The sequence below is a fragment of the Solanum verrucosum genome, unplaced genomic scaffold (assembly GCF_900185275.1).
Source record: "Solanum verrucosum unplaced genomic scaffold, falcon-dt-bn FXZP01000261.1, whole genome shotgun sequence".
Lineage (NCBI taxonomy): Eukaryota > Viridiplantae > Streptophyta > Magnoliopsida > Solanales > Solanaceae > Solanum > Solanum verrucosum.
Window position 1 is genome coordinate 6,248,105 of NW_026019969.1, and position 16,931 is coordinate 6,265,035.

Here is a 16,931-nt window from a genome sequence, read left to right on the forward strand (position 1 = left end):
AAAATTCACCACAAAAATAAATAAAGTTCTTCATATTTTTAATCCTATAAAAAAAATCGTTATTACGTTTGTTTCTAATTTAGTAAAAGAAAATGTAAAATAATATATAAAATATAAAATAATAATATATAAACATAAAATAAAATAAAATTTTATTATATAAAAAGTAGAATTCTTGAATGAAACTTAACCAAACTTATGAGATATGTTAATTAATTAATAAGTGATATATTGATAAATATGTGGAAGAGATATTTTAGTCTTCAAAAATATAATTTTCTATTTTTTATCTTTTCAAGAAGCAAAATTTTTTAGCTTCTTATCAACATTCCGAACGGCAGAAAAAATATTTCTGTTTCATTTAAAAGCAATTTTAAAAATTTGTCAAACACTAAATTTTTAAAAAAAAATATTTTTAGAGACATTTTTTTACCTTCCAACCGCCATGTAAACGGGCTCTTAATCAAGGTAATTTTAATCCACCCTGGTGCGGACTGCGGCGGCCGAACCCTACAAAAAATGGGTTATGTAACTACGTAATTTTGAAATTTAAGTCGGTTTATTTTAGATTATAAATTCCAAATCCCACTCTGTTACAGCAATCCCGAATTCTCCGGTTATAAATACCCGTGCAACGCTCTCGAGCCTTCATTAGACGTCTTTTTTCTTCCTCTCTCTTCTTATTGTACTCCTCTTCCCTTTGAGAGAGAGAAAGCAAAAGGTTAATCTGCCATCATGTTGGTTTATCAAGATCTCCTCACTGGTACTTTTTAATCTTTGTGTTTCTTTACTTTTATAGAATGTCTGGTTCTGTTTTGAGCTTTTTTTTTATATATTTTTTTTCTGGTTATCGTTTTCCGTCATTCTCTTGCTTATGTTTTGTATTAATTTTTTGGTTGAAAATTTATGATCTTGAGTTTGTTTCGGATAGTATTGTTTTGTTGGCTTGTATCTGATATTGATGAGTCAGTTTTTTTTTCTAAAGATAATGAAATTTTGTATGAATTTTTGTTTCTTTAATGCTTGATAAGATCTGGTTGATTTAGCTGGTGTTTCTAAATGATTTCCCGAGGTCCTAAGCTCTTAACGCTTCCTCTTTTTTTATTTATTGATTATTGGGGAATTATGGAACTGGATCTAATCTGGATTTTATGTTTCAACCCAATCTTAGGCGATTTAAGCCCCAAAATCTTTACCTGTGATCCTGAATAATGTGTATGAGTGATTTGGATCCACGAGATCTTAAATTTTGTTGTTTCTTGTGTGAGCTGTGAGCAACACTTAATTTACTCTACCTATCTGTTTATAGTGCAAATTTTGTCAATTTTATGTAACAAACATTAAAAGATATGTTCTTGCGCAAGCTCCGTAGATCTGCAAAAAAAAATAAAAATTGAAGGCAGTGGATTCTAGTAATTTCAGTATCAATTTGAACATCTTATATTTTATCTGGGCTACGGTAATCATAAAGAAAATTAGAGTATGCAGGCTTCTTTCTTCTTCTTTTTTCTGTTTGATCTTTGATTCTTCTATTGGTTAGCTATATTATTGGTTGTTTGGTGCACCTCTGAGTTTCTTTATATGCACAAGTCCCTAGTTTCTAAAGTGCTGTTACTGTGGTTTTGGACAAACTGTCGAGTTTTACCTTGCTTTCTGCACTCAATCTCAATGGTTTCCTATATATCTCCGCGATTTGGATTACAGACTTTGAAAGAGGACATTCAGCTTGTAGGAATTTTTGGTTTTCATATATGGCCCCTTTATGATATGTTGCTACTTTTGAAATTTAAAACACTTGAAAACATATTGCAGGTGATGAGCTTCTCTCAGACTCATTTCCCTACAAAGAAATCGAGAATGGAATGCTTTGGGAAGTTCAAGGGAAGGTAGGGTCTCCAGTTAATTATTGCTCCCAAATTTCCATATATTAGCAACCAAATTTTGGTGGGCTAACTAGTCTATGTAAAAAGAAATAATGTGGTGTGTTGGTTACATTACAGTGGGTTGTTCAAGGTGCCGTTGATGTGAACATTGGGGCAAATCCTTCTGCTGAGGGTGGAGGTGAAGATGAAGGCGTGGATGATCAAGCTGTCAAGGTTGTCGATATTGTTGACACTTTTAGACTTCAGGTTTGTATACATAGTTATGGAAATTTCAGTCGATTTTAATATGCATGTTAATTATATGTGAATAGATAACGGTTTGCTATTTGCAGGAGCAACCTGCTTTCGACAAGAAACAATTTGTTGCCTTCATTAAGAAATACATCAAGAACCTGACGCCCAAGCTAGAAGGAGAAGCACAAGATGCATTTAAAAAGAACATTGAATCAGCAACTAAGTTCCTTTTGCCAAAGCTCAAGGACTTTCAATTGTATGTTCATTTTCACTCTTAATCAGTTTATGACATTGTCTAAGCTAATTCTTACTGAAGTTGAATCTGTTTTGTTTTCCTTCTACATACTCGGCCCCTTGAAATAGAAACTGATACTGTGTGTGTGTGCTGGCAGCTTTGTTGGTGAGAGCATGAGTGACGACAGTGCCCTGGTGTTTGCGTACTACAAAGATGGTTCAGCTGATCCTACCTTTTTGTACCTTGCACCTGGCTTGAAGGAGATCAAGTGCTAGATGTCTGGTGGAGTGCTTCTGCTAGAAGTTTTGCATTGGAGTTTATGTTTCATGTAGTTTTAATATTTGGTCCTTTTTGCTTATTTATGTCTCTGTTTCTTCTAAACCTTGGGTACTTGTTGTAACCAGTGCCTGCACTTTTTCTACATTATATAGTTTTATTGTTGTGGGATAGCAAATGATCCTTGATTGAATTGGAAGTTGGTCTTTTATTGATTTTCAATTTTGCCTATCCAATGTGTTGTGAGATATTTCTAGGTCAGCTATGTCTACTTTATTGAACAAAGGGGAAAAAAAGTTCTCTTTGACTAGTGGTAGACTGGTAGTGGAATGCGAATATAAGAATCAAATTGTGTGATGGAGAGGATTTTGCGTGGGTGGTGGAATTATTTTTATGTGATATTTACCTTTTACTCAATGACTCTGTTTTTATGTATTACTTATTTGTTACTTTAGCTATATCTATAATTACTTCAATTTATCATTTAATCATTAATAAATAATGGAGTATATTCGTGCCTTTAATCGAATATGCTGTCTCGGTCCATTTTTTTTTTGGTCCCCTACAGTTTATTGGACAGATGCAAGTTCGCATACAACTGGAAGTGGTGCAGTACTCGGTATGAATTAGATTTCAAAATTATTACTCCCTTCATCCCATTTTCTGTGGCACCATTTCCTTTTTGGTCGGTCTCAAAAAGAATGTCACATTTCCTTATATGGTAAGTTTATAAAGGTACAATTCCTCTTTTATCCTTCTTGGTCCTATTTAATCTTAAAATAATACACCAATACATTTATGAGGAGAGAAAAAAAAGAGTCAACTTTTTAAAGGGCAATTTGGTAAACATTTCAAAGTCTTCATTTATTTCTTAAATTCCGTGCCCGGTCAAATGTTGCCACATAAAATAGGATGGAGTGAAGTAGTAAAATGGAAAATCATGGCCTAGTTTCCAACACAGATTGAAAGATTAAAAAAAATTTAAATATAAAGTTTCCAACATAAAGTCCTCCTATGAAGATAATAAGATCCCACTTTGGGTGTGTTTAGTAATGATTATAAGAAACTATTTTTCATAAAGAAATCACTTTCTGGTAGCCTATTTTTTAATCTTTTAGGTTATTAATTTCACTTCTACTCTCTTTTTTCTATCAACGGAACTCCAATCAACTTATTCAAGTTCATCTATGAATTTATTGTTGGTTCACTGGTTTTTCCTTCTTCTTTTCAAGGAACCTTTTTTTTGAAAAAAAAAAAGATTTTTGCTGGGTGAACTCTAGAACTAAACATGTCCAATAGGTTAATCTTAACCACTATTACGAGGCCTCCTAATGCACAAACATTTTTTTTTCTTGGAACTCTCAGAGCAACCCACAACCTCTACCCTTTGGGTTGTACTGACATTTTGTTAATCGTAATCACTAGAAAATCACCTCATTTGCAAAGATGTTTTAGTCGTGATACCACTCCTTGGGCTGAGTAATAGAATCATAATTATTTAACTGGGCTTTCATTTTCTTCGTTGTGTTTGTCCATCTGATCTTGTGTAGTATATGATTTCAATGAAACCTTTTAGCAAACAATACCTAGAAAATATGTATATAATCATATGCACCGTGGTTTCTAAGTTAATTTTAATTAATTTTTCAGTTCAATGATATGGTAAATATAAGCAATTCAAGGCTTGTTTGGATAGAGGAGATTGGATTTCAAATTCATAGCAATAGGTTTATATGCTTCATACATATTTGGCTCACCACGCAAGATAACATTTGGATTTGAAATATCAACTCCAATAATAATTCATTGCAACCCTAATTTAGATTCAATTATTATTAGTCACCAAAAATTACGACATGGGATCCAGTTCCGCTTGACTTAACATATTCTTCTCAAGTAATAATAAAATTAAATTTTACTATACCATCTTAATTTTTATAAGTCTTGCAAAACGAATTTGAATTTAAATTAATTAAAGCATTAATAATAAGGATAAAATAATAAATTATCTTTTGATTTTTAAAATTGAACCAATAAAAATAGACACTTGAGTTTAGTATACTTGACAAGTATTCTAAAACGCAACGGACTCATGAAAAGAGATACTTCATTTCTTGTTAATAAATACTCCCATTTGTCTCAAAAATAAGTATTGTTTTGCTCATCTCATGTTCATTGAAAAATAATAAATATAAAGTATAGTTTATTATGTTATCTCTATTTATTAGATGTTTCATGAGAATTGAGCAAAAACAATAGTTTTTTAATATGGAGATATAATTGAAAACAATTAATTATTCTATTATTTTTGTCTTAAATTTGTAGAACGAACTCTTATTTTGGGATTTGTTTATTTATTTATTTTGCTAAGCAGTATTTATTTTTAAAACGGATGCATGTACATAAAGTAACAAAAGGGTCGTGGGGGAGTTGCACCGTAATAATTGTCAAAAAAATATTTTTAAAACATGGGCACCCCATTAGCACGAAAGGAATAAGAATATTTGTGGGATAGCAAACTTGCTCTTTGTCTACATGCATAGTTCTTTGTTTTTTTTTTTCGAGTTCGAAATTCGCATTGGAATTGAATCATATCCGTACGGCTCATTCGAAAATAGCCATCCGATCAAGAATTTTTCAACATTTAAGATTCTAAGTCAAAAAAATTAATTAAGAAAAGATCAGTTTCATCGTTCAAAAAAATAAAATAAAAATAGTTGGAACCTTTCGGTAACCAATAAAGCGGCAAATAATTACTCATACTTAACAAAGAAATTTAGGAATCTACAATAGAATAGAGCTAGGGGTAGAGTAATCCATTTCTTTATTTATTCTTTTGTTGTAATTCAGAATTATCAGTCTGTTTGCATTATGGTCCATCCAGAGATAGATATCTGACCAACAAATTAATAAATCCTTGTGTTAAAGAGGTCAGAACTAATGATTTTTAGGCTAAAAATTCATTAAATTTTTATCTTTTCTTGTTAACTACGCCCTTCAAATCTAAGTAGGCGTACGTTTGGCCATTGATTTCAAATAATTTTTACTTTATTTAAAAAATTTGGAGTTGGAGTTGGAGTTAGAAATGAAATTGTGTTTGATTATATCTTTTGGAAATTATATTAGAAAAAATATACATACTTAAATAACATATTTTAATACAACTTCAAAAATGAAAAGTGAAATGAAAAATAGGATATAACTTGATTTACAAATTTAAAATACAATTATCAAGTTGAGTTTAAAAAAAATTATGATCAAACGCTAACATTCAAATAAGTAAAAAATGATTTACTACCATAAAAAAATTAAAATTTCGTATTAAATTAAAATAAAATAAATTAATTAAAATGGAATTTCTTTTTCACTTACCCACCTCTCATCAAAATGATGACTAGTTCTGACCAAAGTGCAAAGGACCACACAAGTTCCCGTTCATAGAAGTCATAAAAGGTGCACTAGTCTTTATTAAGACAGCCAAAAGTACAAGTGTATGACTAAACTAATTGGAAATATCAACGGAATTATGGTAGAGTGGTAAGTATTCATTCATTTTTAATCAATAGTCTCATATTCGAGTTTCTTTGGGGATGGAGTCATGTTTTACTCTTAATGTGGGACTTTTTAGTGTCACACCAAAACTTAATATAAGCTTCAATGTAGGTATCAGATCGGCCGGAAAAAAAAAAACTAATTGGACATGCCCATGTTAAAAGATGATGTGGGATTGACTAAATTGAATGGACTATGAAGTTGGCCTGTTTTGGTTTTTCTATAAGCAATCTAATTCCTTCCCAAGTTTGCAAATTGCATTGCCTCTTTTTCCCCCTTTCTTTATCTTTACTTCTTTTGTTTAACCCAACTTAAAGTTTTCTTGAAATGCTCCAACAAACAAGTAAAAATATTGTCAGTATCAATTATTGCAACCTAAAAAAATATTTGGGTGGATACTAATTATAATAAACAATTCAGAGTTTCAAATAATTTATCTTTAACGATTTTTTATATTTTCATATTTCAGCTCGAACAAAATATAAATCTTAGATATGTTATGTAAAGTGTGCATTTTACTGTTAATTGAATTAGCGTTGAGGCAATTGTCATCGAGTCCACAAGGCAGTGAAGTAAAAGGGTCGAAGAACTGATATTAGTTGAAGTTAGTTAGGAAAATATTTATATTTATTAGCCTAGTATATAGGTAATTAAACATTTTTTTTCTTGTAATTCAATTGCATAAATTCATTTTGACTTGTTCTCAATTTTGGACTATCTCTATACTTTATCACTTTTTGTTAATACCTCCTTTAATAGAGTCTCTTACATGCAAATGATCTTTTATCACATATTTCTCTCTTTTTTTCTCCTAATGTTGCTTTTTTTCATTAACTTTACACTAAATAAATTCAATTATGTATGATCAAAGTTTCGAATATTGATGTTGTTAAACGTATTTTAGGTGAACCAACCTAGCTAGTGTGAGATATTAACCAAATAGAAGCGAAACATCATTTGGGCAGCAAACTTGATGATAAATAATTGTTCAAATATAAGTTATATAAATGAGAAGTGTACGATTAGTTGGTGATGGGTTGGAATGAAATAATGTTTACTTTGAATTATCATAATATTACGAACATTAGTCCCACAAATCACAAGAAACCAAACATTATCTTGTTCCATTTTTATTTGGACTCTTGGAAACCACCTCATTTTGTCTCTCTAGTTGATTATTAAAATGCCCAAAATGATCTTAGTTTGACCATTTCTAGTCGTCATTATTCTAATCTTTTCTTTTTTTACAGTTGGTTTACTACATTATGGTCAAATAGATACTTTTTATTATTTATACACTAGTTTTCTAAGTAAAAATAATTATTAAATGTGCTACTTTTCTTATTCATGAAATAAATCTAGTCTAGTATTTATAAAAGAAAGAATACATCTCGTAAATAGCATTAAAAAATGCAAAAAAAAATTGATTTTAACGAATAAAAAAAATAGGTACGTCAGACGAATTCATTGGACTAGAATTGAATATATAGTTGATGTTGAGTTTACAAGTATCGAGTTCGAGCCCTGAGTATGGAGAAATTTTTGGTAGAGAGTGCTTCTCAGGCCTTACATGACGCAAATTCGAAATAGTCGAACTCAAATATGGGTATCGAATAAAAAAAAAAGTTGCAAGTATTGTAACATATAAATAATTTAGAAATTGCTTTATACTAAAAAAAAGTTGCAAGTATTGTAACATATAAGTATGATTCTTTTCATTTAAATTTACTTTTTTATACTAAAAAAAACTTATAATTTCTTTCCCTTTATTCTTTTCTTCCATCTTCTCCTTCCCCCACATGGTATGGGGAAAAATTACCTTTTCTCTTCTGTTTATTTTTTTTTTCACCAAGTTACTTTTTCCCTGTTACATCTATTTAATGTCTCATTCACGTCGAATTCTTTTGTCCATTTATTATTTTTTTAACAGTTGAAGTAACAATAAATATTTATTACTCTATCTATTCCGTATTAACTAATTTTTTAAGATTTTTTACATTTTCAAAATAATTGAATTGTTTAAAGTTCAAAATAATTATTTGAATTTTTTTCATATTTGCCCTTTCATTTATTGAAGTTTTATAGTATTTTTTAGAGATAAATTAAACTGCTTACAAAGTTATATTTATGGTTTCATAGAGAGCAATAGTGATAATTATGGTTTAAATTATGTCCTTAAATGTTTTTTTAAAAAATATGTATGTATTGTCTCACCAACTCAATTTTTTTAAAAAAAAATTAATATAGAATAAAAAGAGTAATTGTAGAAAATTAATTACATCAAGTGTTTTACTTCTAGAAGAGTAAACGTTATAAATGATTCCACACTACTGAAACTATTTGTGATACACTTATTAAATGTTCTGTGGAACTTTAATTCCATTTAATAAATGTTTTACTTCTACAATAATAGATGGTTGCTTTAAATCTTTGTTTTTTTCATTTTGTCCTGCCTTTTTTGAGTTTTTCTTTAATTACCTCATTTAAAAAGTTAAAATTCTTACCAACTAAATATATTTCATAGCTTCCTTTTACAATGTTTCCTACCGGCAAAAATAATTTTGTGACTGTGAAGTAACACTTTAAAGTTTAAATCATAATGTTTAGGAGGTCAAATTTAATGATCTTTGCGCTAAAAAATCATTACAGTTTGATCTTTTCTTGTTAAATATTCCCTTTAATTATAAATACTAGTCAATTTTACAAATTAAATTTGTTTGTAAAGAGTTAATAAATTGATTTATTTGGACAAGTATTTTTACAAGTAAATTAAGCTATTAAATGTTTTGGCAAAAAAAAGTACACAAAGATTACAAAGACAGAATATGAATCGATAATATTATGTTAAAAAATCACTAGCATTATGCAAATAATTCAAAGACTGATGATGTTAAAATCCCCTTTTACGTTTTTGATTTCTCTTAGAAATGACGACTAATTTTGATGAGAGTTTAAAAAAATTTAAATAGACTTTAAATTCAGCGTATTTAGATTTTTAAAAAATATTACTTAATATTTCTTTTCTCCACTTCTTTCCAGCCTGTAAATTGAAAATAAAATAATTAAAAATCTTTTCTTTGTCTCTTTCTTCTTTTGTTTAACCAAACTAGCAAATTTCATAAAATACGCAAAGAAACACGTACAATATGGTCATTGGTCAACATGCAATTATTATTGGTAGCAGTTAGGGGTTGCTGGGTTTATAGAAAAATTATAACTAATGATATAGGAAGTGTAATACAGAAATTAGTACGTAATTTAGGTGATTAATATGGCTATACTGCAAAAACCAGTACAACCCATATATAATATATGATTTAAAACATATGTTCATATTTTAAGCTAAATAAAAGAATTTGTTTTTACTATTACAAAGGTAAGTTTTGTCATTTTGGTGTTTAATTCATATTGTATTATTACTACTCTATTCTTCTTTCGCATTATAACTTATATAAATTAATAGACAGATCCACCCTAACTTATTCACATGTTATTTATTAAATTATGAAGAAAAAGCACTAACTAGACATTGCATTACCTAATGGTGAATTTGTGTGAAAAATGAAGAGGGTGTTTCGATTGGTTAAACCTACTTTTAAGTCAGAATTTGATTTTTGGAAGTGTTTAACATGTATAAAAATAACTTAAAATAAGTCAAAAATGATTTAAAATAAGTTAGGAAGTATTTGATAAGGTTAAAAATAACTTAAAATAAATTTAAAATGACTTAAATGAGTTAAAAACCAAAAGTAGGTGGCCCTACTTTTTATTTTTTGACTTAAAAAGTCATTTAAGTTTGAATTTTTATTTTTGATTTAAAGCTATTTTTTTTAAGTCAGTCCAAACAAGCTCTAAATCTACTTCCCTAACCAACCCCTTAGAATCATTTAGTTTGCAGAGTAAATTATAAGTACATAATTCTAATATTATGACCAATAATATTTGGATCTTTTATTAATTATGATTTGTTTAAGTTATGACATTAAAATTATTATTTTTGTCGTATAATCTAAAATATTTATTTAATTTTAAAATGAATAAATTTATATGATTTTAATTTTTAATTTTTAATTTTTAATTTTAACCTTAACCTATATGGATAAAGCTTTAAAAAAACTTAGTAGAAAACAATTTACTATTTTACTATTTTACTTATTTTGTCAAGGGATGACTAATTTTTAGATTGGCACAGTAGATATTGTCATATTATAGCAAAGTTTGAGTATATAATCACAAAGGTATTACTATAAGAAAATTGGAAAACACCAACAAGAGTTTGTGGTGGAGTGGTAAGTATTCATTTATCCTTAACCAAAAGGTCTCAGGTTTGAGCCTCCTTGGGTACGGAGTCGCCTTTGTTAGGGAGCACTTTACCCTCAATGTGGAACTCTCCGGCGCGAATCCAGATTTAGTCGGGCTCTAATACCGGACACCGAGTGGGAAATCAAAAAAAATAAGAAAAATGGAAAACAGAAAAGTTAATCTCCAAAAGTTGTACATTGTTTTATGATGTTTGGTTCCATTTTTTACTTTCCATAAAAACTTCACTATAATGTTTGATTTTTTCTTCGTATAATAAATATCTGCATAAATTATGTGTAATCGAATGCGAGGGTTAGCAATATAAGTATTGAAAATATTAAATGACCAAAATAAAATAAGTTCTTCACGTATAGATCAATATTATATTGAGAAAATTACACGGTTAAACAAATATATACTACATAATTAGATAACATAGCTACAGTTTGCATTAATTACAATTTCAAACTTACTTTTACCTATAATTACATTCCATCTCTTGCCTCTCTCATCTCTTCCTTCTCTCGCCTCTCTCTGAAATCTCGCTCGCCACTCTCCTCTTTTTCGTTCATCTCTCTTATGCCTCTCTCCTCTCCCTGCCTAGTCTCTCTCGATTTTCTTATGTCAATCTCTCTCTCACTTTATACAAACACAGATGTATAATTTGTGTTTGTATAAAATGAGAGAGATTGAATATTCAACTACAAATACATATCTCCGCCCTATACATTATAATTATAAAAATACAAATCCTCCCCTACCCTTTGAGTGCACACAGGGTAAAACCCCCGCTTCTATGCAATAGCTCGCAAACCACATAGGAGAGGTAACCCGCACTAGGTAAGCCTGGTGCGACGAGCTCGACCCAGAAGACAAACCCCTTGCTTTCGCTGGCAAGTGATTTCGAACTTGAGACCTCCAACATGGAAGTCCCAAGCTCAAACCACTGGGCCACTCCGAGGGGTAATTATACAAACATTTGTGTTTGTGTTTGTGTTTGTATTTGTATAATTTGTGTTAGTATAAAACGAGAGAGAAAGATTGAATATACAAATACATATGTTTTACCTCGATTCAATTGTATACGAATTCAAATTGTATGCAGATATAAAAATACAATCATTGATACATATACATAGAAGCTACATATATACAATTATAACTGAAATACATATACAATTCACATCTCTATCCACTCTATGCCATGTGTTGCTTGCCTCTCTCCTCCCTCTCCCTCTCCCTCTCCCGATCTCGCTCGCCACACTCCTCCCTATAACACGTAGTTACGAAGCGTAATTATCAAACTATAGCTATGGAGAATAACTAAGCTATTTTTGGGTGGCTATATGCGAAAATTTTCCATTAATAATCACAAACAAAGTTACTTAATATATATAGAGGCGTATCTAGAGGGGGTGCCGTGGGTTCACGTGAACCCATGCTCCCCTCTCTAGATTATATATAGTAGTGTTATATTTTTTAAAAAATATTTAAATATAGATGTGTGAACTCATGTTCAAAGTATCATATAATAATACGATGATGATTAGGTGCACCTCTCTAAGTGAGGATAGAAATTTAAATCTTATATCTATCTTGTCTTTTTGAGTAACACCACTCCAAGTGGTTATCGGTGACACTTTTGACGTTTCAACTAATTTTTCTTTTGTATTTCTGCCTTTAATCTTTCAAAATTTTCAAGTGTCTTACATTGAAAATTCCTAAAAAATTTAGCACTGTAATTTTTTTTATCTAATTAAATCAAATGTGTATATTATTTAATTTAAAACTAATTGTATTATATATTTTGGATCTATAGTTTTTAAAATTTAATGGTTCATATTTAGAACGTAAAAGTCAAATGATCAAATTTATATTTAAGATACATTTCTTCATAATCGTGCACCCATCTAGTCGAAATCTTGGATACGCCTCTGAATATATACGTTGTTAAAAGGATATAGAAAATACCACATAAAAAGAGTGAAAATGTGCGGCAACGCCGAATATAAATAAAAGTGAAAAAAAGATCTTCTATTAGAATTCGAATATGTAAACTTATCTATGGACTAAATTTTAATATTCACGTGAATCAATAAAGTAACATCACATATTTAATTAAAGTTCCGGATATGTCCTCATAAATTTTCTAAAAATAAGCATTCTAACCCAAAATCAATGACAGTAAAAATGTAATAAATACAAATAAAATAAATTTGAACTATTTTCAATATATTTAAAATATTTTTGACTGAATTGAGAAAGAAAAACACAAATATAAAATGTGCTCTGTAAAAAGGGAGATAAAAAGATATGAAGTTTTAGGAAAATAGAAAGAATACGATTTGATGATTTCTCTTTAAAATGACTATTAACTTTGACTAAAGTTTTAAGAATCAGATAAAATGGACTTTGAAGTCATGATATTTAGATTTTGTCAAAAACATTGACTTGCTTCATTCATTTGTAACGGTAAATTGCAATTTTTTGTTTTTCCTTTATTCTCTGCTTTCATTTTATTCAACCTTTCAATTTTCATAAATTACGCTAAGAAATATTACAATATATCCCGTATTCAATTCTAATTTTTTTTCTTCGTGTATTTATTCTCCTAAAATTTAAAAATACATGTTAGTTGGTTATAATTTAATATTTTTTTTAATAGTAAGATTTTGTAAGACACAAATAGACATATATACATCATTGTAGATTACGTAACAATACACATGTTTAAATATTAAGTTGGTTCTTATTGATCATAGCTTTGTAAATCTTTTCAATTAAATCAATTGTTATCAAAATTGTTTTATAAGTATTTAAAAATAAAATTAAGACTTCACTTTATTGAATATGATAATTAGAATATCTTCTCTTTTTTTTTACTTTTACAAACATTTCATAGTACTTTTAATTACAAAGTTAGATCTAAATCATCAATATTGTAGTTAGTGTTACTTTTATAAGACATTTAAAGTAAAGATAATGTCTTTTAAAATTTAACTATTTGATAATATAATTAGTTTAAACTTGCAATGTCTAAGAAGATATTTTTAAAAATTGAAGATAATCTTACAAAGACAATATTAAAACATGATTGATTCAAACTGAAGTGAATTAGACAAATTAAGAAGAAGGAAATAACTTCAAATTTAATTACATATGACATTTAATTATAATTGCATTAATTTTATATTTTAGAAAATAATATTTTTTTAAAAATATGTACATAATGTTTAACAAAGTATTGCCAATTAATTATTAAGGAAATTTCTATAAATACATAAGTAAATATATTTTTATATATAACATTGAAAAAATTTAGAACTCTTATTTTTTTAAAGCCTAAATCCACTTTAGATTTAGAGACGAAGTAGTAATGATGAGTAACATGGGCGGAGCTACATTATGGTCACGGGGTTCGAACCCCTTCAGCAGAAAATTATATTATTTATATACGATTAATATAATTTTTAATGTATACATAATAGATGTGAACTCCCTTTGAAAACTCTTATGTCTACTTCTTTAAATTTTGAACCACTTAGTGAAAAATTGACTCTGCCACTGATGAGTAATATAGAAAGTATAATACAAAATTTAGTAATGCATCATTATAATGTTGAGACAAACTAGTACATGAGATATGGTTTAAATCATATGTTTACATTTAAGCAAAATAATAGTATGTGTTTTTATTATTATGATATGAAGGTTAATCTTTTCTTTGGGTGTTTAATTTATATATTATTAATACTCTATGTTTCTTCTTTCACACTATAAGTTATATAAATTAATATATAAATTCACTCTAACTTACACATGCATTAAAAATTATGAGAACAAAGTATCAAGTAGATATTACTTACAATGATAAAAAAAAAATACAATAAAACACAGAAGATCACGATAATCAAACAATAGTTTGGTTGGAAAATTAGAGAAGTTAAACTCCACATAAATTTTGTACATTATTTCATATAAATTTTAGCTTCATTATTTACCCCCCACAAAGCCTTCTTTGCAATGTTTGATATTTTTCTTCTTTTGTATAATTAATTTCCGCATAAATTCTATGTGATTGAATGTAAAGATTTAAATAAGATTTATTTAATAGTATAAATATTGAAATTACTAAATAGCAAAAATAACTCTTCGTGTATATCAATATTATTTTGCTAGAAAATAACTTTTTTAAACTACTCACTGAATAACTAATTATTGCACAATTAATTATTTGATTAAACTGTTCCAAATTTGATGAACATATTTAATTTTCAGCAGAGTAAGAAAAATGCAGGCGATTCTTTTATTTATTTATAATGACAAACAAAGATAATTAATATTTATGTTGTTATGAGATATCAAATACTAGAAATGGAGAGAATTGTGTGCAAACATGTTCAAATACTATAATTATAAAAAAGTAATTTAAAAAAAGTTTTAAAATGTCATAATATAGTGGAAGTGACTAAAATTGTTCTCTAGTGGGAGTATTTCACCCTTAACTAGAGGTCTCGAGTTCGAGCCCTGGATATGGAGAAAATTATGTTGGGTGCGCCACCCTCGAATGGGCCCTGCGGAGCGCGATCCGAATTTAGTCGGAGCTCCAATGTGGACTCCGGGCACCGGGTGGAAAACAAAAAAAAAAGACTAAAATTTGTTCTCTACTACCATTGTTCTCAATATTTATTTTCTGACTAAAAACACACTTCTTTCATCGATTAAATTTCACTTGCCCTTAACATTATATTTCGATTTGAAATACCCTTATTTTTAACAAATTATTATGATATAATATCTATATATATATATCGGGCCTTAATTAATGCAATACTGATTTACTAGTCCTTAATTAATGCAATATTGATTTGCTAGTCCATGTAGCCACTTTAATAAGTAACACAATCCATTAAAGTTTAGCCGAAAATAAACTTAAAAAATATTTGAATTAAACATTAGTTGATTTAGCTTCATTGGGCTCGAAACTATTCAGTTCGACAATTAATTTACTTCAAATGAAAAATTTGAAGAATTATAACTAATTTACGTATTAACTCAAGAATTCAAGAAAACTTTATGACTATAATTCAATTTTTTTGTGGAGTCCATGTAAAATGATGTTTTGAACCCAAAATTATGTCAAAATTCCATACTCAAAATACCAATTGACCTCACGTTAAATTTTTGGAGATAAAATATCAACTCGTCTGATAATTGCTTGATAATTACTGTCCATAGTTTCTAATAGAAAATAATTCAAGAAATAAATTTTAGAATTAATCGATTTAATAAGCTTTTCAATATAAGAAAATGATCAAAGTCAAATAACAAAGTTCAGATTTTTTCCTAACCTATTTTTTGATGTTCCACATTTTATAATTATATGAATTTAATAGACAATAGCGTCTTCATCCTTTGAAGTTGCAATTTTAGTTCAAAATTATTGCAAACTTCAATTAATTTTAGATCTAGGTTCAACTCAACATGTTTATCCTTTAATGTAATATTAGTGGAATCTTTAAAATTCAGTTCAAATAATTATCAAACAAATACATTCGATAAATTCAAATTATTTATAAGTTGAATTTAATATTCATAAATCAATATCACATGTTTAAAGGAAAAAGGTCCAAAATATATTCGAACTTTGACCGAAATTGTTGTAACAATATAGAATTTGGAAATGACCTTTTACCCCCTGCACTATTTAAAAGTGTATTTTAAAGGTATATATGTGCCCACGTGAACATCATAAATATTGCATAATTATTAATAGTAACGTGTCCACGTGGGCACATATATACCTTTAAAATACACTATTAAAAAGTGCAGGGGGTAAAAGGTCCTCCATAAAGTTTGGTATCGTAACAACAATTTCGGCCAAAATTGAAATATTTTTCAGACCCTTTTCCAATGTTTAAAGAAAGTCCATGTGTATATCCTTTTTTTGGGATAATGTATAAGTATCCCTTAAATTATGACTAAAATCTCAGTGACACATTTAAACTTAACTAGGGTCTTATTGTCACTCTAAACTAATCTAAAATAGAATAAACACATCTCAAAAGCCGACTCGATAGAGATAGTATCCACACTCTCTTGAAGGCAAGTGAAGATTGAAAAAACTGGACAAATATTTTTTTTTAATTGGTTTGTTTACAACGACATTAAAACCTATATATTTTTAATGTTAGAAAATTTATTTTCATTTCTTCCTCACTTTAAACTTTTTATTTTTTCTCTTTCACTAATTTGTTATCTTTCACTTTTAATTATGTGCATTTTTTAAAAAAATAAAAAATTAAGAAGTATCCTTTAATTTTTAATGTTTTATTTTTTTTAGATTTTATTTGATTTTCTTCACTTATTTTGATATTGATACGAAATTAACTTATTTTAAATACACGACATTTATGATTAAATTTGAAATCAAATAAAAAGGAAAAACA

General features: G+C 28.3%; 1 protein-coding gene across 1 annotated transcript; it reads left to right on the forward strand.

Annotated features, from left to right (window-relative positions):
• The first annotated feature begins 503 nt into the window (after window positions 1–503).
• Window positions 504–2,757, forward strand: LOC125815196 (translationally-controlled tumor protein homolog). Its single transcript, XM_049494609.1, has 5 exons — window positions 504–763; window positions 1,813–1,886; window positions 2,001–2,129; window positions 2,216–2,373; window positions 2,510–2,757. The coding sequence occupies exons 1-5, from the start codon at window positions 736–738 to the stop codon at window positions 2,625–2,627; spliced, it is 507 nt and encodes a 168-aa protein (XP_049350566.1). The 5' UTR covers window positions 504–735; the 3' UTR covers window positions 2,628–2,757.
• The last annotated feature ends 14,174 nt before the right edge of the window (window positions 2,758–16,931 follow it).